This window comes from Dendrobium catenatum, unplaced genomic scaffold (genome assembly GCF_001605985.2).
Source record: "Dendrobium catenatum unplaced genomic scaffold, ASM160598v2 fragScaff_scaffold_1631, whole genome shotgun sequence".
In the NCBI taxonomy this organism is placed as follows: Eukaryota; Viridiplantae; Streptophyta; class Magnoliopsida; order Asparagales; family Orchidaceae; genus Dendrobium; species Dendrobium catenatum.
In genome coordinates this window covers 120367-145138 of record NW_021320093.1, presented here as the reverse complement: position 1 = coordinate 145138, position 24772 = coordinate 120367, and the positions used below count along the sequence as shown (strand labels likewise).

The window sequence follows — 24772 nt, the reverse complement described above, 5'->3', positions numbered from 1 at the left end:
TACCCTGGTGTATGCTTTTTGCTAATAATATTTTTCTTGTTGATAAGAATAGAGAGGGAGTTGAAGGTAAACTTGAATTATGTAGGTCAACCTTAGAGTTTAAAGGTTTTTGCTTGAGTAGATCTAAAACTAAATATATGAAGTGTAATTTTAGTAGTAATAGACCTAGTGAGAGGATTGTGACTTTGGGCGATGAAGTTATTAATAAAAGTACACATTTTAGGTATCTTAGATCTATTGTTCTGAGTGATGGTGAAGTAGATGAGGATATTATCAGCAAAATTCAAGTTGGATGGTTGAAGCGGAGGAATGCATCGGGCTTGTTGTGTGATAGAAATATCTCCCTTAATATATCCAAGATATTTAAAATGTGTAATAAGATGGTGATGAGACCTGCAATGCTTTATGGTGCCAAATGTTGGCCATTAAAAGAGAAGCATAGTACTAAGTTAATGTTGCAAAGATGAGGATGATCAGGCGGATGAGTGGCTTTACCCTTAGAGATAGGATACGAAATGACCATATACGTGAAAAGGTTGGAGTAGCTCCAATGGAAGATAAGATTAGAGAGAGTCATCTTAGATGGTTTGGTCACATAAAACGATAGCCTTCTAATGACCCGGTTATGATAGAAGAATTAGATTTGACTTATGTTAAGAAAGGTAGAGGTAGACCTAAAAAGATTTAGTTAGAAAATATTAAAAATGATATTTTTTTATTAGATTTAAACGAGAATTGACTTTTAACAGGACACAATAGAGAAAAAAGATTAATGTAGCCAATCCCACGTAGTGGGACAAAGGCTTGTTGTTGTTGTACATTTAATTCAAGGTCATAGGCGAGAGATTATGAATGAATTACGATACAATTTACCAAACATAATATCTAAAGCTTTATCTAAATTTTGAACATTGGGACATACTAGGATCATTCTACAAGGACTATCACACTTCTAATTAATGTACTTAAAGAAGAATCATTACCTTTTCCTCTAAAGCTTGTCAACTATACAACAACTGAAAAATCATACATTGATAAATCTACTCTCATTGAAGAAAATGTAATTTTTGAATATTTTTTGAGGTGTTAGATACACAAGATGATTTATGATTGCAATATTAATCTACATTTCATGTTGTTGAATTTGAATGTGCATCTACAATAGATCTTGTTTGTGAACCTACTTGAACAAGAGTCATAATTATATTGAAAACAAAATTGTGCATAGGATTGTTTATGAACATGAACTTCTAATAAAAATGAAGCCTATTTCTTAGTGTGTCGTTGAAATCATATTTGTTGTAGCTGATGAATCAATTAAAGAACTTGATAAAATCATTTCTTATGAAGTATCTATCAAACTTATCACTAAATCTACAAATCAAGTTGGGATTGACATTTCACTTTTGGTTCTTGTTTATTTATTTATTTATCAACTCATATAAAGAAACTTATGGAGATATTCAAGTTATGTCAATATTCTAGAGATTTTTTAATGATAAATGCCTTCAAAGAAACCTGAAATTTAAAATTTCATCTACATGATCAACTTTGAAAGTGCAAAATACATCATAGTAAACATTTAAGCCTTTTCAGTTAATTTTATTTATAGAGATTATTTATCCATATCCATATAAGTGTATAAGCCTTTTCTTCATCATATGTTTTTCTAGGAATTATATAAAAATCTTTATTAGTATTCTTTAGGATGCATGTTAGCATTTTATTATTTTCATTACTTGTTTCATATCTCATTCATCATTTGCATGAAGATGTCTATTAGATTGGTCCAAGATGGATTAGGGTTAGGGTAATTATCATTATATTTGTATTCTCTAAATAGGGGGAAAGGGATGGGCTAGGGTTGGTTATGTTTGGTTGAATTTGTATTTCTCTTGGGTTTTACTTGGGCTCTAGCCGCTGGCTAGGTAATAGGAGAGCCGGATCTTCCTCTCGAATTGAAGATAAATTTTGTCTTGTTTGTTTTCTTCCCTTTTTCATTAATTATCAAGTTTCCCTAGCGGTTTGCCACTAAATTTTTCACGATTTCTATTTTATCTTGTTGAAATTCCAAATTCCAGCCAAGATTCATTCAATTTTTGCCAGTGTTTCCTATCAAATTGGTATCAAAGCACTTTCTTGGGCAGAAAATTAAGTTATCTTCGTTGATTTTGCGATTAGAGCTGGCAGCAAATAAGATGGAGGCATTGGAGGGCGAGATGGAACAACTAAAGGACGGAGTAGAGGAAAAATATTCTGGGGTGGAGGGAAGACTTTCAGCCATCGAGAACCGCTTTGGAAACTTTGAAGGAATGATGAAAAAGATGCTTGAGATGCAATCAAAAGCATCATCAACAATTTCTATGGTGGAACCACGAGGAAAGGAGATCTAGGAGGACGACGATGAATTGGAGAGTATTTTCCATCAAGGATCGCCACTCGAGGCCCCGTTGGTGGGCGTATTGGGGTATTCTGAAGGGAGGATAGCAAGTAGCAGGGAAGCTGACCCATTTGGGAGATTAACCAAGCATGTGATGAGGTGAAATGGAGAATGGCATGGTTGGGGGGAGCCATGGGGTCAAACTCAACCAAGGGAGGAAGGGAATCACACCACCACTACATCGGAGGAATCAACGGGGGAAGAAACCATTGAGGTATGGATGCGAGTTCAAGGAAGTTAAAGATGTCGGTCTTTGAACGGGAGGATGCTGAAGGTTGGGTGTGGGTGGAATGTTACTTTGCTATCAACGAGCTGACTGAAGGGAAAAAACTTATGGCGGCTAGTTTATGTTTGGAAGGAAAGGCCTAGTCTCATTCAAATGGAGGGAGGCTAGGTATCCGATCTACTCATGGAGAGAATTTAAGTAGTGCTTGTTGGAACGTTTTTGAGCCATTTGGGGAGGAGACATCCACGAGCAGTTCTATGCCCAAACTCAAAAGGGGAAAGTTATGGAGTATAGAGAGAAGTTTTAGTTGTTGTCGGGGAGATTGAGGGGAATCTCAGTGGAAGGATTGGAGGAAAATTTTATGTAGGGGCTTAGGGAGGACATACGGGTAGAACTCAGGGTATTGAGGCTTAGCGGGCTGATGGAAACAATGGATCTTGCTCAGAGGGTAGAAGAAAAATATGAGAGGGAGAAGGCCAGCAGAACCAACATCATAGGAGGGGTCTACTAGAGTACCCCTACAAGTCTAGCACCCAAAAGCCAGACAATATCCTTTCAGAAAGAAGTTCCTAGGGAGAAGAGCGGGAGAGTTTGCCTTAGGGGCAACTTCAAGTGACTCAGAAAAGCGAAGGTGCATGATAAAAGGGCAAAGTGGTTATGTTTTAGATGTAATGAGCAATACACGTCGGGGCATAGGTGTAAGTACTTAACTCTTCAGGTTCTCACCATCTGTGATGATGTGGAGGCTGAGGAGGGAGGTGGGAGCGGGGCATTGATGGAGGAGGAAAAGCTGCATTTAGATATGGCTGACGTTTCCTTGAATTTAGTGGTGAGATTCACTTCGAATCACACTATGAAGGTGGGAGGAGAAATTACAGACAAGGAGGTAGTGGTGCTGATAGATAGTGGTTTTACGCACAATTTCATCTCCAACTAGATCGTAGACCAATTGAGGATGAAACTGGTGGACATTGGGGGCTATGAGGTGATGATGGGGACTGGGAAGATGGAGATAGGTAGAGGGGTGTGTAGGGGAGTGGTCCTACTCATACAGGGGATCTAGGTGATGGAGAATTTTTTCCAATTGGAGTTAGGGAACACTAATGTCATCCTGGGGATGAGATGGCTGTAGACTTTGGGGGATACCAAGATGAATTGGGGGATGCTGACAATGCAGTTGATGGTGGAAGGGAGAAGGATGGTTATTAAGGGAGATGCAGGCTCTCCAAAGCCGTGGTGTCTCTAAATACTATGGTAAGGGACAAACAGGAGGTGGGAGGATTTCTGGTGGAGCTACATAGTTTGGAGGGGATTATAGGGGAGGAAGGAGTGGACATCCCTCTTTCAGTACATTCAGTTATATAACAGTTCAGTGAGATTTTTCAGTCACCTCCAGGGTTTCCACCATAGAGGGGAGAGGAGCACGCCATCACGCTAAGGAAGGAAGTATCACCAATCAATGTCAGATCTTACCGTTACCCCTAGATCCAAAATGATGTGATTGAGAAGTTGATCTTGGAAATATTTGAGGCATGGGATCACCAGGCTGAGCATGAACTCTTTTTCTAGCCCAATTCTACTTGTTAAGAAGAAGGATAGAAGTTAGAGATTTTTTGTGGATTATCTTGCCCTGAATAAGGAGACTGGGCCATACTTGGCCTTTGACAAAGCAGTTGAAGAAAGGCAACTTCTTATGGGGAGAGGCAGCCACTTAGGCCTTTGAGAGATTGAAGACAACCATGACCATGGTTCTGGCCCTACCTAATTTCAATCAGATGTTCGTAGTAGAGACTGATGCATCATGATATGGATTGGGGGAAGTGCTCATACAAAATCACAAATTCATAGCCTACTTTAGGGGTGTCAAATTTTGACATGACCCAAACCCTGCCTTAAAAATTCGGGTTTGGGTCGACCCGTTTAGTAAACGGGTCAGATTCATGTTCGAATATCCGATCCGATTTGAGTTTTGGGTCGTGTTCGGGTCAACCCGACAATCTATTTTTGACCCGAATTCAACCCGCTTTATTTAATAATATTATGATAATGGCGGTGGCTTAAGGGTTAGGTTACTCCGCACATTTCTTCTTTCAGCTTTTTGTTTTCGAGTTTACCTATCCTCTTGTTTGTTTCGCTCTGTGACCCTGCCCTAGTTTTCGTTTGCATTCTTCGTGATTGAGTGGTTGTTGTAAGCTAGATTTCTTAAGAATCGCAGGTGATGAATTCATGTCTCCTCTCCCCTCGTAGTTAGGTATTTCCCCGCAAGCTTCATATTTTGCCGGCATCTATGTTGCACCGATACTCCTATTTATGAAGGCGTGCTGTATCTGATACACTGATACACAGATACGCCTCCAATACTCCACCGATACGTGTCGGATACGCCAAAGCCGTATCCAATTAAAATACTATTTAATTTCAAAAGGACACGCGTATCCAATACGCGTGTCCGTTGAAAAACAAAAATAAATCCAAAAAAAGATGCGTTGTATTTACTTCCGCGGCTGCGAGCAAGGTTCTCTCATTTCCGAGATGGATTTGAGTCTCTTGATGATATGAGAATATTAGAAATTACTAATCTTTCCTTTGATAAGCCTGAATTAGAATTTAGAAGCTATGATATGTATTGAAGATGATATAGAAGTTCAAAGACAAACCACTGAAGAAGCTAATCATATCATTCCTTCTATTGAATAGTTGAAACTTCATGTGCTAGACAATTTATGTTTATGCTTTTGTTGTTGTACTAGACATTTAATACTTACTTATATTTTAATATGATAAAGTAAATGCTACAAATGATGTTGTCATTGTTTTTGTAATTTCAAATATTATGCTTTGATTGCTTTCTTAATTTTTATGTATGATTTATAAACTATAATGCCATGTCCGCGCCGTACCGTATCCTATTTTTTTAGGAATTGACGTGTCCCGTATCTGTATCGTGTCGTATCCGTGTCGACGTATCCGTATCGGTGCAACATAGGCCGGCATATATCGACAACCGGTAACCCTTTTACATTTTGAGATAATTTGGTGATAGGATGATTGCTTGGTAAGATTTGTAGTCGTTATTATGAGTTCCAACAATATTTTTTTTTTCATTTTTGAGCTTCTCAAATGGAAACCGTAGATGTTGTGTGCATGATTAAGAAATCCTAGAGATGATTTATCGTTATTTGTCCTTTATTCTTTACTAGTTTTTATTCATATATGATTACATGATTTACATCTTATCCGAAATCTCTTTCTTCATGTTTGTTGTCTGTCATTATGCAGTTTGGACTTTGGGGCATTTTACCTATTTACATGATGAGCAACTTGGTTGCTTCAAATTTTAGCCATGTTTATGCCTTATTTTCCCTTTTACCTACTTACATGCTTTTATTGGGATAGCATAACAATGCTGACATGCTGGAACCGTTGTGGTCTTTTGCCTATTTACATGATCAACAATGATGACATGCTGGTTTTTTAGCTATTTACATGCTCACAGGGATTGGATTTTAGGATTTATTTACATGCTCAAAGGGATTAGATTTTAGGAGTTATTTACTAATTTACAATGCTAACATACGGTTATTGTGATAGCATCATATCAATGCTCACATGTTATTTAAGATTATGGAAAGGTAACCAATACAGATTTCTTGAAGTGGCCGCTATTGATCCAGATGTTTTATGCATTCCCATTTCCACAGTAGCTTCAGAAAGTGCATTCAGTAACAGTGGTAGAGTATTGGATTAGTATAAAAGTGCTTTAAAACATGACATTGTTGAAGCCTTAGTTTGCAGGCAATGCCAACAAATAAAGAAGTTTTTTGTATATATTACCTTGCAAATTTTCATGTATTTAATTGCAAATTAAATATCCAATTTTCATAATTTTCATGTATTTAATAACTTATGGGTCGGGTTGACCCGAACTCGAGCCGGGTTGGGTTTGGGTTAGGAAAACTGACCCGAAACTTGAATTGGGTCGGGTCAAAGTTGGCTTTGACACGAACATGATCCGTTGACACGAATTGACACCCATAGCCTACTTCTGGCAGAGCTCGGCTGAAGTCAGTTTATGAGAGGGAATTGATGACCATCATATTAGTTAATCAAAAGTGGGGCCTTGTTCGGTCAACATTTCATCTTCAAGATAGATCAGCAGAGCTTGAAGTACTTGCTGGAGCAGAGAATGGTGACTAATGAACATCAGAGGTTGTTGTCAAACCTGTTGAGCTATGACTTTGAGATTCAGTATAGGCCAGGGCTAGAGAACAAGGCGACAGATGCCTTATCTAGGTGCGTGGGGGAGCTCCAAGAGCTAGCTATTTCAGTACCACTGATGCTAGATTAGGGGGCTATTAAGGAGAACAGTATGCAAGATGAAGGGCTGAGGGGGATTATGGCGAATCTACTGAAGGATGATAATAGCTACCCTGACTATTCTCTAGAAGGGGAGAGATTGTTGTAGCAGGGAAAGTTTGTGCTACCACAGACCTCAGTTCATATTCCCCACCTGTTGTAGGAGTTTCATGGGAGCGCTGTTGAGGGCCATTCTAGCGTGCATATGACATAAGGATACTTGCAATAAAATTGTATTGGAAGGGGATGCATAGGGATGTGGAGGAGATGGTGTCTAGGTGTGAGCTCGAGGGAGATTACTTTAACCCCTGGTTCTTCTAGATAGAGTATGGGAGGAGGTCATCATGGATTTCATAGATGTGTTACCCCGATTTGATGGGTTTACAATGATTCTCATGGTGGTTGACTGGTTGAGCAAATATGCTCATTTTGTTCCCTTATGACACCTTTACACAGCTATGATAGTGGAGACAACATTCATCAGGGAGATGGTCAGATTACATGGGATCCCTGAGTCGATAGTTTCTGATTGAGATAAGGTATTCATCAACAATTTCTGGAGAGAGTTGTTCAGACTGCATGACACATTTCTAAAGAGAAGCACCGGTTGCCACCCTCAGATCAATGAATAGACAAAGGTAGTGAATAGGAGCATGGAGACTTACCTGCGATATTTTGCTTCTGAGGCACATCAGATGTGTTCCACGTGTCACAACTGAAGAGAGCTATTAGGGATCATGCAACTTGCTCAGAGTTACATTTGGTACTGACAGAGGATTTAGAGGTGTTATTAGAATCATTGGAGTTGAGAGAGGTCTGACGGGGAGACGGAGAGACCAAGGAGGTTATGATAAAATGGAAGAACTTACTAGCAATGTTTAAAATTGCGTAATTGGGTATTGAGGTATTTTTTGTTCATAAGGCGAGGCGTAAGCCTCAAAATAAAAAATTACGTAAAATGATAATAAATGTCAAAAATGATTTTTTTATATAATACTAAACTATATGTTGAATGATAACATATTAATTTTCTATTGAATTATGAATTAACAAATTGGCATAAATATGAAATAAAAAATTGCACAATATATGAAGTGATAAGTGATAAACTATGTGATATAGAATTAAAATACAAATATAATAAGAGCAAAACATTATTAAATATTAGAAAAGCTATTGAGAGGAAGTTGTTACGCTTGAATGTGCATGAAGGTGTGATTTATGTTACTTTTAACAAAAAATTATATACAAATACGGTGAGGCGTAAGCCTCACACTAGCAAGGCGAGGCGGGCCTCGGCCAAGCTGAGGCGCAAACCTCATAAAAAAGCTACAGGCGTAAGCCTCGAGGCGTTTTTCACTAGAATTGCGCTGAGGCGGGCCTCAACGTGAGCCTCATATTACACAATTTTAAACAGTGCTTACTGGACTATGACGTCACCTGGGAGCCATATGAGAAAGTATTAATTTTCATCCTTTCACCTTGAGGATAAAGTGATTCTTTGGGAGGGGGATATTATTAAACCAGTACAAGATGGACCGGTCCAGCCGGCCTAACACAAAGGCCAGCCCTTAGTGTATTCCAGGCAGACCAAGCAAGCTGCCAGTTCCTTTATGGAGCCTATGATTTGAATGCAAATTAAAAAAGTGAGGGCGGTTTAGGAGGGAATAAATTTTGGGAGGACCTGTTTAGTAATTATCATTATATTTGTATTCTCTAAATAGGGGGAAATGGCTAGGATTAGGATTAGGTTATGTTTGGCTGAATTTGTATTTCTCTTGGGGTTTACTTGGGCTCTAGCCACCGGCTAGGGAATAGGAGAGCTGGATCTTCCTCTCGAATTGAAGATCCATTGTATCTTATTTGTTTTCTTCTCGTTTTCATCAATTATGAAATTTCCCTAGTGTTTTGCCATCAAATTTCTCTTGATTTCTATTTTATCTTGCTGAAATATCATATTTCAGCCAAGGTTATTTCAATTTCTGTAAGTATTTTCTTCAATTTCCAATAGAAATTTAATATCAATTTTGACATTTTAAGTGTATTTGTGTTGGGAATAGAATATATGTGAATTTCAAACCATGTGATAAGATAATGATACACTTGAATTTAGTCAGGTTTCCAAGGGAAGCCTTTAAGAAATGAATGCAAGAAAGGCATTATCATTCAAAAACATGTAGTGCATTAGGAGAAACACTTTTAAATTATAAATTATAAGAAATATAGGATTAGTTTAGTCTTCAATAAATTTGATTTGACTTTATTTAATGAACCTATGTCCATCTCTTTTCATCTCATCTTTTATAATTTACATCAAATTTTTTAGAAATAATTCTACTTTTCTTGTTTGTGAAATTACATTATATGTTAAAATTATGCCCAATGTTGATGGTGGATTTGGAGATATCTTGTGCATTGGAATGATAGGCTTGTGATGATTCTTTGATTACTTAGTGGGACATTATGTGCTTATTTGATTGACGAATATCAAATGCTAAATTCATCTATGTTGAAGTTTTTGAAGTCAGGTAGATTATAAATATCTTCATGTTTACTCTAATTAAAAATGTTGAGAAAATAAACTATTTGGGACAATATTCAATCTATCTTAATTATTTCATAGTTTATTTTATAATTTTATTTTTATTTTACTTACAATGATTTGACCTATGAAAATAAGACATCATATATTATTCTTGTTGTATGGTAATATTGTGTTTTTATGGTTGTTCTGTTCAATCTCTGTGTTGAATGGGTTCACAGTAGATTATTGGAATTAGAGTTATGAGCTGTGGAGCAGATGTTACCATGCCTATCTCTATAATTCTTGAAAGGTCCTTCAGCATTGACTTTTGATCAATGCTGTTTGGATTTATCCATTCCATGAGATTTCTCTTACCATTATTTAAGTATATTTAGGATTTGAATTGCACCGACTACAGAGATTGATGACTTTAGATGTGATGTTCATAAATAAAAATTTGAGCTTGTATCATAATCTTTAGCCTTAATAAACATTTTGATTTCTATTAAATCTTGAGATTTTGGTTTGGCGATAATTCCTTCATGCACTGTGTATGAGCGACTCTAATTTTGGGGACAAGCCTATCTCCTTATAATGATATGAGATTTGAGTTTTCTCTATTTGGAACCCTTTAAGACACCCTGCATCATACAGCGGCACAGTCCATTAAAAGAGGCATTGCTTTAATTTGTAGAAGTATGGAAGAATTTGATTAACATAGTCATAACAAAATGTTGGATTTTCAATATCTTTACATCGAGATGCTTTACTGTGGGACAATCATTCTTTTTTGTATTGTTGAAATAAATGGAATGGTAAAAGGTTGCTGATCGGTTGGATACGTCATGTCATATAATGGTACTTGTGGAGACATTAATGCATTTAGAGAAATTTTCATGCGTTGTCATTGGCAATGGACAATTTGGGCCAAATATTGCAGTACATCTATGAATGAATAAGTAATGAAACCAAAGGCTTCCAAAGTAGCCATTATTTAAGAATGTATCTAATTCAGTGATAGTTACCTTCCCTTTTGATGTATTTTTGTTGTAATCTAATTCATTACTTCTATTTTAGCAGGCAGAGTCACGTAGAAAAACCTCGCATCAATTGACATTTTTTTTCACTGCATGCTTGAGAAAATTGCTGTCCAATGGTCATAAAGCTGCAGCTTCAAGCTTTTTCATCACCAGGAAATATAATTTTGTTGTCATATATGTTGACGTTGCAAGCTCTTATTTACTCAATTTGTCTCCAGGTCCTGAAGTTGATCGCATAGCAGCGATTGCAGGGAAGTACAAGGTCTTCATAGTTATGGGTGTGATTGAAAGAGCAGGGTATACACTTTATTGTACAGTTCTCTTTTTTGATCCTTATGGTCAGTACCTTGGTAAGCACCGCAAACTCATGCCCACAGCTCTGGAGCGTATTATCTGGGGTTTTGGTGATGGATCCACTATTCCTGTGTATGAAACCCCAATTGGAAGAATTGGTGCCCTCATTTGTTGGGAGAACAGAATGCCCCTCCTGAGGACAGCATTGTATGGTAAAGGTGAGCATTTTTCATTATAGTTTGGGTGTTTAGTTTCAATGTAATTAAAAGATCATTGAATTTATCTAATTCATTTTAATTAATGCATTTCTTATTATTTACAATTCCTAACCCGACCTTAGTGGAATAACAATGATATCGAGCCCCTATTACATGGGGCTGGCTACATGAATCCTTTTCCTACATTGTGTCCTCTTAGTAGTCAAATTCTCATTTAAATCTAATGAACAAAAAAAAGTTATTTCTAATATTTTCTAACCAACTCTTTTTAGGTCTACCTCTACCTTTCTTAAATAGGCCGGATCTAATATATATGCCCTCCTAACCAGGTCATTAGAAGACTGATGTTTTATGCGATCAAACCATCTAAGACGACTCTTTCTAATCTTATCTACCACTGGAGTTGCTCCAAACTTTTCCCGTATATGCTCATTTCATATTTTATCTCTAAGTATAAAGTCACTTATCCACCCAAGCATCCTCATCTTTGCAACACTTAAACTTAATTTTATGCTTCTATTTTAATGGACAACATTCTGTGCCACAAAACATTGTAGGTCTCACCACCTTTTTTTAGAAAAAATTCCCTTAAAATTTGAGGGATATTTTATATCACACAACAGGCCTGATGCATTCCTACACGTGAACTGTCTAACTCGAATTCTACTAATAATATCCCCATCTATATTACCATCGCTTTAAACAATAGGCCCAAGTTATCTAAAGTGTGCACTTATTTTAAATGACTTGATAACCTAATGTTACAATCCCACCACTAGATCTATTACTACTAAAATTACACTCAGAGTATTTAATTTTAGTTCTACGCAAACAAAAATAGTTAGACTTGAAGATTGACCTCTATAATTTATGTTTTCCTTCAATTCCTTCTCTTGTTTTATTAATAAGAAGAATATCATCTGTAAAAAACATACTCCAAGGTAAATCGTTTTGCATATGTCAGTAAGAATATTCATGACTAAAGCAAAAAGATATGGACTTAAAACTAATCCTTGATTTAATCCAACTGAAATAGGAAAGTACTTTCCGAAACTACCTTTGTTTGAACACAAGTAATAGCTCCTCTTTATATATCCTTAATGATTCAAATATAAGCATTGTTAACAGGAGGTGAGAGTTGGCAATCGGTAAGATGTACATCATAAATTAGTCATTGAAAAGTCAAATGATAATCGACAAGTAATTTCAAAAGTTGAGCGATAACATTGGTCTATTTGGTCATTCTAATGATAGTATGAGAGGCTAAATGACTTGTGATATTAGAATTTGATTCCAATCATTAGATGATATTAGACGATTGTTGACGAGGAATGTCAGAAGTTGGATGATGACAAGTGGGTATTTTTGCCTTTCTCGTAATAGAAGAGGACATTGACTATGAATATGGGTTTTAGACGTTAATGGTTGACTAAAGTTAGATGTCATCATTTATTGGCAGATATTTGGCAAAGGTCGACAAGGAATGCCAAAAATGGGGTAATAATGGTCAATTAGTTTTCTGGTAGGAGGGAGAAGTAGTTATTGATAAGATGAGTATGAAACTTTGATCGTTGAAAATCATCAATCAGTGGAGGCGTTGGACAATGCTTAAGTTAAGTTAATATGGGTAGTAGATGGTTGCCATAGTTGTTCATTTGATAGAATATAAGATCGATTGATTGATAAAACAAGCATTGGAGGATGAAAGGTTATGGACATTGGATGTTGATCATTGATAGACCTCAGATGATGGTTGATGAGAAACATAAAAAAAAATAGGTAATAACGAGTTTAGTTATTTTCATAATAAGTGCGGAGTTTGTATGAATGGGAAGTTAAATGTCTGTGACTCACAAATGTTAGGCATCGGTTGTTTTTAGAGTTTGATCAATGATTGATGAGGAATGTTGGAAATCATGCAATGGTGGGAGGTTAGTTTGGCCATTTTTTGATAGGAGGGGAGACCAGGTGATTGAGAAGATGAGTATTGGTTGTCTGTAGGCCATAGATATCAGACATTTATTGGTAGGCGTTGGATGACTATTAACTGTTGGATGACTATTAACTGGGAACATTAGAAATCTAGGGACGATGGGAAACTAGTTTGGTAATAGAAGGGATGACTATGAGATTGATAAGATGAGTATTAGATATCATTGGTTGAAGAACATTAGACATCCTTCATTAGTATGCATCTAATATCGATTGATGAAGAATGTTTGAAGTTGGACAATGAATATGAAGGAAGACCTGTTGATTGATAAGATCTGATATAAGGGGATATTGGTGACTGGAGAGATGGACATTAAATGTCAGTCATTGACAAACATTGAAGGGTGATCAACAAGGAATGTTAGAAGTTCGATGATGACTAGTGGTTGTCTTATTTGTTCTCTTGATAGGAAGGGGTAATTTGATGGCCAATAAGATTAACATTAGATGTTATAAAAATATCAAAATTTGGTCATTAGTAGACATCAAATGACATTCAAGTAGGAATGTCCAAGGTAGGCTAATGGGGGGCAGTCAGCCTGGTTATTCTCATTATATGAGGAATTGGGTGACTAGAAAGACTAGCATCAGATGTTAGTGGATTATGAATGTCAAATGTCGATCTTTGACATGTAATGGGTGACATTTGATGGGGAACATATTAAAACAAGCAATGATGGACGGTTAGTTTGGTCTATATCCTATTAGGAGGGGTGATCAGGTATCATATATCAAATGTTGGTGGTTGGTAAGATCATATATCAAACGTTGGCGGTTGGTAAGCAAATGATTATAGTTGATAGATAACATCCGATATTTGTTAGTGGTGGGCAGTAAATTTGCTGTCTATACTGATAAAAAGGAGTATTGGGTTGCCGATAAGATGGGCCTTGTAGGTTAGTAGGTGATGGATGTTAAATATCTTATGTAGGCAGGTGTAAAAATACAGTTGATATGAAATATCAGATATAGGCTGATGAACATTGGCAATGAAGGGTAATGATGTTGGCCAACTACTAGCTTCAGAAGTAGGGTGGCCAGCATCAATGATGGTTGATGGCCAGTGTAAGCAATGGAGATGATGGATGTCGATATCATTTGATAGCCACCACTATATAGTGGTGAACATCAATGTCAGTTGTCAATCAATGTCGAGCGGTGGCAATGGTGGACATTGATGTTGTCAATGATTGACATACTTTGGCATTAATTGACAGTAGAAAAAGTTATAAAGTTCTTTGTTGAAAATCTTCACCTAAGTGTCTAGAAATATGTACGTGTATATATTTTTGCAGTGTGCCCATTATTTTTATCAAAAAATTGGACGCCTACAGCTGATCTAGAAAGCCCCCTCATGTGGCCTAACGTTAGATCTTTTGGAATGACCATAAGATGCTTGAAGGGCTTTCCCAATTGGCTTAGGAAAGAAGTGAATGATATGAAAAGGATAATTTTATGTGGAGTTAATGATATGGAAATGAGTGGTTGGCCAACACAAATAGTACCCAGGAGAAAATTGGTAGGCTGAATTTTGAGTACTAGTAAAGCCAATGTGCTCAATCTCTATCCTTGAAATCACTTGCAAATGAAAGAGGAATGTGTCTATTTCTGATTGGGAGAATTTCATAAAATTTTATGGGTTCTGATAGTTGTTTTAGAATTTTTAAAACTTTGGTTCACTAAAAACTCTAATCTGGTATGCAACACAAATCAAGGTTCAATGCTTTAAATATTTGGTTTAATGGAAGGAAAAATTCTTGTGAAGTCTTGGAAGTTGAAATATAATGTATCTATGTTAATTCTATATGTTTTCAAGAATTTTGGAAGAGTGAAAGATCAGCAAACCCTAATTGCAATTAAACTGGATCTAGTCTTGCAGCCCTTTGGCTGACAAGCCCATATTTGGGATTTCTTGAAAAATAGTTAGGAAATTTTTTATGAACCAAAGGAATAATTCTTATAGAAAAAAATCACATAAAATACATCATCAAGCTTTTATCCCACTGTGGGGTCGGCTACATGAATCCTTTTTCTCCATTGTGCCTTGTTAAAAGATAAATTCTCATTTAAATTTAATAAAGAAAGGTCATTTCTAATATTTCCTAACCAAATTTTTTTAGGTCTACCTCTATCTTTGTTAACATAAGTCAAATCTAGTACATCTACTTTCCTAATCGGGTCATCAAAGGCCCACCTTTTTATATGACTAAACCATCTAAGATGACTTTATCTAATCTTATCTTCCACTAGAGCTACTTGAACCTTTTCATGTATATGATCATTTCATATCCTATCTCTAAGAGTAAAGCCGCTCATCTACTTGAGCATCCTCATCTCTGCAATACTTAACTTAATATTATGCTTCTCTTTTAATGGCCAACATGATGTACCATAAAACATGTAGGCTAACCACCATCTTATAGAATTTTCTTCTTAAGTTTGAGGGGGACTTTTCTATCACACAATAAGCCCGAAGCATTCCTCCACTTCAACCATCCAACTTGAACTCTACTAGTAATATCCCAATCTATTTCACCATCACTCTGAACAATAAACTCAAGATATCTAAAAAGTGCACCAATGTTTAAAATTGCGTATTCGGGTATTGAGGCGTTTTTCATTCGTGAGGCGAGGCATAAGCCTCAAAATCAAAAAAATGCGTAAACATAAAATGATAAATTTTATACATAATAATGAGTAAATAATATATAAAAAATAAAAATGCTACTTACCACATCTTTGAGGATAAATAAGGGAGACATATCACATAAGAACTCACTAGTCATCAGCACTGTCATCGCTCATCAGTCATCACTAAGGGGGTCTTCATTTGAATCATCCTTATGATGAACTGCTCTCTCCTCTTCCTCCTCTCCTATAGAGTCCAATATCTCCCAATCAGCTCCTTCCTCATTATCAGTTATCTTCTTCTTCCCTAAATATTTTTGAACAATATCATAATGAATAATAGTGTAATATATTAATAAAAGTCTAAGAAAAGAAAACTATATGATTTATATATCTTTTTTGATTTTTTCTTGAGTTGTGGTGGATGTAGATGTTTTAAGATCATCAAAGAAATCAACATTTAAATCTTCATTTTATAATTCACATCCAGCATGCTCTCTAAGGTCAAGTATGCGGTGGCAAGTCTTGTTGCGGCTGGCCTTAGAATTTCTTTCTTCGAAAACTTTCTCATAAGAGCTAGCATCCAAGAGTGGTTGTAAATAAACTTGGTTATTTTTTTTAGTAAGTGCATTTTTATGTTGAGGTAGCTCCCCAAGCTTCTCAAGAATCAGATCTATGCAATGTGCAGCACATGGAATCCAATACAAATGTTTCCTCTTCTCCATAAGTTTATTACCTGCAGCCTTATAAGAACTTGCATTATCTGGCACAATTTGTACAACCAAATGTTCTCCAATCTCTTCAACAATGCTATCTAATAATCCAAATATGAACTCAACATCTTTGACCTGGTCAGATGCTTCAATTGACCTTAAAAATACAGTACCATAAAGATTATTAATAAGGATGTTGATCAAACTTCTATATTTGATTTCAGACCACCCATCTGACATAATTGTTACTTCTGTTTGGGCCCAAGTCTTCTTAATTTCTTCGATGCTTTTATCAGTGCTTTCCAAGTCCTTCAAAATTCATGTTCTTAAATCATACATGGTTGGAGGTTTGAACCCTCTCCCAAATGCTCAAACTGAACGAATCATGTTGTAATAAGCAGATGATGTTGCAAAATTAAATAGAACTGCATTTTCGTAGAAGAATCTGCCTATATCCTTACACACTCTTCTCTGTGCCTCCCTTGCATTCTCTGGGGTCATCTTCTGTGTAGTAGAAGGCCTATCATCTGATTTGTCAACCATATAATGATTCATAGGCCCACTAGCACTCATAGATGAAATGAGCTTCGTAGAAGAAGATGAATCCCTAACGCTGCGCTCACTCCCGTAGTAAGATCCAACATCAACTCTGTCCTCAAATTGCTTCTGTGCAAGATGTTTTGATGTGGTAGACTTATTCATGTATGAATTTATCTCATCCCTTATAGTATCAGGAACTTTGGAGCATGGAGCAACATTCCTGTGAGAACCTGAAAGGTGTTCCTTCATCCTAGTCACACCATCTTTCTCAACTTTATCACAGTAATTGCATTTCAGATAGACATGTTTTATCACTGCCTTCTACATCCACCTGAGTGCTATGTTTCCATGTGGGATCTTTTCTATGACCTGATGCAGGTCGGAGGAGACAGCAGCCTCAGACAGAAGCGGCCGCCGGTCGGACGGAGAAGACAACAGCCCAACTCACAGTAGAAGAAACCTCCAAGCAAAAGGCGAAAAGAGCAGCTCTCATTTAGGGTTTAGTATGCGTACTGGATGTGTTCAGTATTATATAATATCGAGTCGTCGATAAAGCAGAACACTGCGTATTCTATGCGTATATCCTACGTATTTAATGCGTATTTACGGCGTATATACTGCGTATGTGCAACTTATACTAGGCGTATTCTATGCATATTTTGTAAAACTTCTAAAGTATTTGTAAATTAGCAGTTGGAGCAGCTGTAACTTAATGTATGATTTTGTATTAATAGTTAATAAAATATATGATTTTTTGGATGTGTTCAGTTTTATATTGTGCGTAATCTATGCATATACTGTGTGTAATATCTGGGTATATGATGCGTGCTCCTTGCGTATGATGTGCGTACTCTCTGCGTAAATATTGCGTAATTTGAAAATGAAAAATCATTAAAAATCCTTTTTCCTTTTAAGAATATCTATTTATAAAATTATTTTTATCATTAAAAAAATAAGAAATTAAAACACTGATCTTTAAATGAAAATTCTAAATACAAATCCTTTTAAATATCATATTCTTTATTTATCTTCCTTAAATACAATCCACCAAGAGCTATAAACCCTTTATACTTGTTCCAAATATCATATTCAAGATTAGAAAATTGAATCATAATAATTACATTGAGTCTACTGTGTAATAACAAATTTAAGTTCAACGTGTTAAACATATTTCTCATCATTTTAATGTAAGTAACCTAAAAACAAAGATAAATATTAATTAAAATATTTAATAGAATTTAATAAATATGGATAACTGCGTATTGTATGCGTGTATTATGCGTACTCTATGTGTTCATTGTGCGTGTATAATGCATACGATATGCGTGTTTTGTGCGTGCGTAATGCGTATTCTTTAAAAACATTCAAATAAAAATTATAACATTAAAAAAATATTTATAAAATTATTTTTATCATTAAAATAAATAAGAAATTGAAACACTAATTTTTAAACGCAAATGCCAAACACAAACCCTTTCAAACATCATATTATGCGTAGTTTATGCCTATGATCTGCTTACAATATGCGTATAATCATTAAATAAGTTTTTTTTAATCAAATCAATGTAAATAACATGCGAATATTGAGAAATAAACATTTATACACGAGCACAGGTGAATATTGAGAAATAAACATTTATACACAAGCAAAGATACACAAGCGAATATCCAAAATATATTCTTCAGAAATAAACATTTATGCACAATAGAATATTCAGATGTTTTATACACAACTGTTATTTTACCAATGTTTTACAAAATATTTCATATGCAAATTCTGCCCTATACTTTGGCATGTCTTCTTGCCAACTAGTACTATCTTTCCAATCAGTGTTGCCTTCAAGACTTATCCTTTTCATATATTTGCAGACATACATTCGTCAATCTACAGAGTTCTTCTATTTTGGCACACCTTTAATGATAAAAAGCTTCAATTTTCTGATATCACTATTAAAAGCTCCTTTCGTGTCAGAATATAAAGCTTTAATCTGAAAAATACGTAGAGCAAGGATTAGTTGTATAAATTTTTTAAAAATTGAAGAGTTCATGACTTCATGTTCATCTAACACTTACGATTTTTGGAATAAGAAGCCTATGCTCTTTGACGCGGTGTGACAATGAGTCATAAAATTTTCACCTTTCTTCTTTCAGCAAACCAACCAGAAGGGTCTAGTGCGAGGATTCAATGATTGACTGTAATAAAATGTTATTTGAAGTAACAAAAAGTTCAGTTATATGGTCGATTTGAAATTTGGATAATTTTTCCCTTCCTTTGTTATTCTGCAATTGCAAGTAGTAAATGTAAGAAATGGAAAAGAAATATTAAAACTTGCATTAAGCCATTAACTATAGTTTAACTGATTAATTGAATACTAAGTTACTAACTAATAGACTGGAGAGATGTATATAAATTTATGGTACTTGTCAGGTATAAGGTTACACTTCTCATTTAACAAAAGGGCAAAAATATCTACATATTCATATTGCCTAAATAACTGCCGGTTAATAACTCATCAATGTCAGCTCTAGAAATAAGAAGGTTACTAACAAGACACTATCGTCCATGCAAAAAAAAAAAAAAATTAAATACGCATTTCATAAGCATACCATACGCACAACATACGTGTATCATAAGCATACAATACGCTTATAATACGCATAAGATACGCGTATCATAAGCATACCATACGCATAACTCACGCATACCATACACATACAAATATTCAAATATAAAATAAGTTGCATTTTTTTTTACCTTTGATTGAACTTCTTCAAATATTCATGCACAAAATTTCTCTTCTCAGAACTCAAACTCAGAAGACCTTTATAATTTTTTATTTCATTTGCAGAAACAAGAGTTACAGGATTTATATGAATGTCATCTACTGGTATTGGTTGATTTGGATTTGTATATGGAATAAGTTGCATTTCTGCTAGGATTGACTCATTTAGGGGGATTGGCTCATTTAGAGGGATTGACTCATTTTGGAGGATTGACTCATTGGGGCTGGGGGGAAGGATATATGATTTATATTTCTTATTGGAAGATGAAGAGTAGCTAACAGATCTTTTATGAGGAAAAAATTTGCTCTAATGTGATTATTGAGCTTGACCTCAATAACTTCAACTCTTTCAATTAGGTCTTCAAACTTTGAGCTCAGCCTACCTTCAAATTCAAGAAAAAGTTTTGTGCATGTTTCTTGGTAGGATTTGATAATTCTTTCTTGAAGAGATTCCAGTCCTTTAGCAGAAAAATTAAAGTGTGGTTGCTGAGGAGATTGGTGGGGGTCTTGCTGAGGAGGTGGGGTATGATGGGGAGATTGGGGGGGAGGGTTTGATGAGGGGAATCAGGGGATGGAGGGCTGTCTGATAGATATTTCTTGACATTAACCATATCAATTTCAGTTTGGGAAACTCCTTGGAGGACATTATAAATCTGACTTTTCCTTATATTAACAAATAAGTTAGTGACCACCTCTGTAGTATATACAATATCATCGGCCCATCATAAAAAATGGGGCCTTTTGTCAGCATACATAGGAGCATGAAAAAAAGTATACTCCAGGAACCAAATATGCATAAGATGAAGGAAAATTTTAGCAAATGACAAAAAATCTTAGGACTCACATTGAGGCATTGAGCCAGTAAAGTTTCAAATGAATTTAGCAGCTAGCACTTAGCACTCACAATTAGCAGAGGTACAAAATCATTGATGTAACCTGCTGACTTCTTATTTGAAATCTTGAAGGAGGCCTTATTAAACTCTCCAACTAAAAATTCCCTAATTGAACCAGCCCAGTTTATTGACCAAAAATCATCTGGATTATTTGCTATTCTTTGCAGCAACCGAGGGATTTTAAAGTTGTTAAGTTGAAATAACAAATTTGAACATGAATACATGATAAACGTTCTTAACGTAGTCTCCGGGGGGGGGGGGGGAGGGGGGTTGCTTGTCGGGTGGGTGGGGGGGGGAGGGGGGTTGCTTGTTTAACTCCAGCATGTCTGTCTTAATTTCCAATGATGTAACCGAAGTATGTGCTAAAGAAAGCCATGATATTTCTTCTCCTTTATTTGGCAGACCAGTAAGAAGGGTCACTTCATCAGCAGTGAAAGGAATGTGTTGACTTTTTAGAACAAATCATTGCTTTGAAATGTTTCACCTTGAGATCAGCTCATAAATAAGAGGGACATTTTGTTCAAACCTAGAAAATTTCAAAAACTGTATGATCTTTAAACGTTTCAATGTGTCCACGACTTCAGGAGTAATTTGCTGAGCAAAGTTATCACAGATTGTTCGAAACGTAGAAACATAGCATCGATAGGTAATTGGACGAACATATATCTGAAAATTAAAAAAAATAAAAACATAAAAAATAAGTAAATGAGATACGCAAAATAAAATGCACAACATACGCACAATATAAGCAACGATCACGCACAGTGTACGCATAACATACACATATATTACGCACAGCATAACACAAGAACGCACAGTGCAGAAAACATGCCAGCAAATTATACACACGCATAAAGTACGCACATCATAAGCAAAGATCACGCACAGTATAAGCATAACATACGTACAAGAACGCATTGAGTACACACAACATACGCATTGAGTACTCGGTGCTTAAAATTTAGTTAGGGTTTATGTTTCAAATTTCAACATAAATTCATAAACCCTAAATACAAAGAAAACACAATGACATCAGAGTATCAAACATTTAAAAAGTTTCGATAAGTAATGCATACGCATAGAGTAAGCATAAAATACAAAGAACTTGAACACCAACACATAGCATAACCATAAAATATGCAGTACTGAACATAAAATATGGCATTAAGTTACCTTTCTCTTTGGGGGTGACGACATCTGAGAAGGAACTGAGTGAATAATGCTGGAAATTGCTCCGGAGTGAATGCTCGAAAGTTGGAATGTTTGCTGGAACTTGAAAATCGAAACGTCGCCTCTGCCATTCTAGACCTTTACCAGGGTTTAAATGTTGATGCCGAAACGTCGCCTCTGCCATTTGACCTTTACCAGGGTTTAAATGTTGATGCCACGTCGACATCTCCCTAGGTGCGCCACGTCGGCAACTGGGGGTCCGAACTGAAAAAAAAAACTTTAGGTTAATTTTTTTAGAGGCGGCGCCTTAAATATGTGAGGCGAGACGCACCTTATGGCGCGCCTCAGTAAACTTGAGGCGTAAGCCTCAGAACCTGAACTTATTGCGTGGGCTTTGAGGCTTAAAGAGACCATATTGCGCTGAGGCGCGCCTTGATTGCGCAATTTTAAACCATGACGTGTACTCTTATTAATGATTTGATTGGAGGTTGTTTGATCATTTAAGTGACGCGTCGTGCCTGCTAACCGTTGCTTAAGTTGCCAAATTCGCCTCTTTTGCTCGTGCTTATTTGACATACTTGTGGAGGTCAACCATTTTATTCCACTTACATAATTAATTAATTTCATTTAGTTACTTATGTGAATTACTATTCCTTAAGCATTTGAAACAAAAAATAAAAATATTTATGTCCTACAAAATACAACTACACAATACAACAACAAACAACAACATCAAGTCTTTATCCCACTATCTTTCAGATCTTAAGTGTTATTTGCATTGTTGGATTCATCTCATTAAATCAAACTCAAACATGCTGAAATTTCAGGCTTAAATAATTGGGTTTTTTGAGCCTAAAAAAATTGAGTTCAAATTCATGTTTGTTCAGACGAATTTTTGTTGGTTTAGACATCAGTTGTTACTCAAATGTCCCATCTTACTAGGAAAAAAAAAAAAAACTCAATTTCTCTATAACGAAGCTAGAAATTAAAACTATCTTTTGCCATATTTCTTATCTAGCTAAATCAATGTATGAAAAAAAAAATTCAATTAAATTCGTTTGCCATCTCCATGTCCCTGCCTTTTTTATTTTATTCTCTCAATTCATTCAAACCTAACAGAACCATTGGCATGCAATATCTTCATCTCTGAACCTACATCTTACTCAGTGTATTTAAATTGGTATTTGATGCAGGCGTTGAAATATATTGTGCTCCCACAGCTGATGCCAGGGAGGTATGGCAGGCGTCAATGACGCATATTGCACTTGAGGGTGGATGCTTTGTTCTCTCAGCAAATCAGTTCTGCCGCAGGAAAGACTATCCACCACCACCTGATTATGAATTTTCCGGTGCTGAAGAGGAACCCTCTCCCAATTCTGTAGTGTGCGCTGGAGGGAGCGTCATTATATCACCATCCGGAATGGTCTTGGCAGGTCCAAATTATGAAGGAGAGGCCCTTATAACTGCTGACCTTGGTATATTTATGTACTGCTTTCCATGTTTCTAGGGGTGTCAATATTTGGACCCGACCCGAAAATTTTGGGTTTGGGTTGACCCGAACCTGAAATGGGTTGACCCGAACCCGAAATAGGTCGGGTTCGGATTCAACAATTCGCCCGTTTAAAAAATTGAGTCGGGTTCGGGTTGACCCGTTGACCCGAAAATGACCCGTTTTTTACCCGGCAACCTGAGATTGACCCGTTTTTTTACCCAAAAAGCGAAGTTGACCCGTTTTTGGACCCGAAAACTAGCAATTTTTTGTCCGACCCAGGTCGGGTCAGGTTGACCCGGACCCAAAGCGGGTGGTGTTCGGGCCCGGAAAACCGACCCGTTTGCAGAAATGGGTCGGGTTCGGGTTGACCCAAATAGTGCCGGGTCAATTTTGGGTTCAACCCGAACCCGACCCGTGACCTTTCTATCGTATTACTAGATTTGTTCTTTCATCATTTGAACCATGAGTTGCAGATCTTTTTTTTTTTTTAATTATTATTATTATTATTAATGAATTGCAGATCTTGGAGAGATAGTTCGAGCTAAGTTTGATTTCGATGTGGTTGGGCATTACTCTAGGCCTGAGGTGCTGAGCCTGACGGTGAAAGACCATCCCCAGCATCCCGTTTTCTTCACCTATGCTGCCAATAAGGAAAGCGAACAGAAATCATAGTGAGCTCTTGTGAATTCCCGTCCGATTTTTCTGTAAGAAGCCACTGGAAATTATCTACTATCTTTAGTTGACTTGTACATTTAATCTTGAGCCTGATTATCCTCTGATGATGGGAAATGCTGAAGCTTCTGATCATTTGAGATTGTACAATACGATTGAGCTTGTTGAATTGTTTCTGTTAGATGTCAAGTTGGCTTGCTATCTTTTAACTTGGAAAAGCAAAAAAGCAAGCAAAGTTTTTTTTTTTTTAACCTACATGTACCTTCGGACTTCCCTTCAAAATAATGTTTAGTTTCTGGCCTAATGTGGCAGTAAAGAAGAAGAGAGTATCACTATTTTTTAATAGCTTCCAGCTTTGGGCCCTGCCTGAAGTGCTTACAAGGGTCGTGTTAATTAAATTTAAACTGTGGCTTAGTTTGGTATAGCTTTTTTATTATTTTCGAAAGTAATTCTTTAGTGTGAAAATTATTTGATTTTTTTTTTTTACTAAAAAGTTGTTTTTAGAAAGTAATAAGAAAATTGTTTCAAATGAAGCTCAAGTGTTTAACCTTTATTTTTTGGTTTCCTCAAATGAATGGTAGGCATAGTTACTGAAGTTTTTTGAACGTCTAATCATCACGAACTGAAATAATTCTTTTAAAAACATTACCTGCAACGATATTTGTCCCTACTAGCAAGCAAACTCAAGAGATTGGAATTGAGAGCTTGTGGTGAGTATAACAAATAAAAGTAGGATATTTTTAGGTGTTTTGAGAGAATGCCAAGTAAATGCTTCAATAGATCAAAAAGGC

The 24772-nt window shown here is 36.1% G+C and overlaps 1 protein-coding gene across 1 annotated transcript in view; it reads left to right on the top strand.

Annotated features, from left to right (window-relative positions):
- LOC110107670 (bifunctional nitrilase/nitrile hydratase NIT4) overlaps positions 1-24303 on the top strand; it is a 53995-nt gene extending 29692 nt beyond the window's left edge. The window contains exons 3-5 of the mRNA XM_020837984.2: positions 10805-11098; positions 23011-23292; positions 23830-24303. Coding sequence (XP_020693643.1) covers positions 10805-11098; positions 23011-23292; positions 23830-23981 — 728 coding nt within the window. The 3' untranslated portion in view covers positions 23982-24303. The remainder of the gene's footprint in view (positions 1-10804; positions 11099-23010; positions 23293-23829) is intronic.
- The last annotated feature ends 469 nt before the right edge of the window (positions 24304-24772 follow it).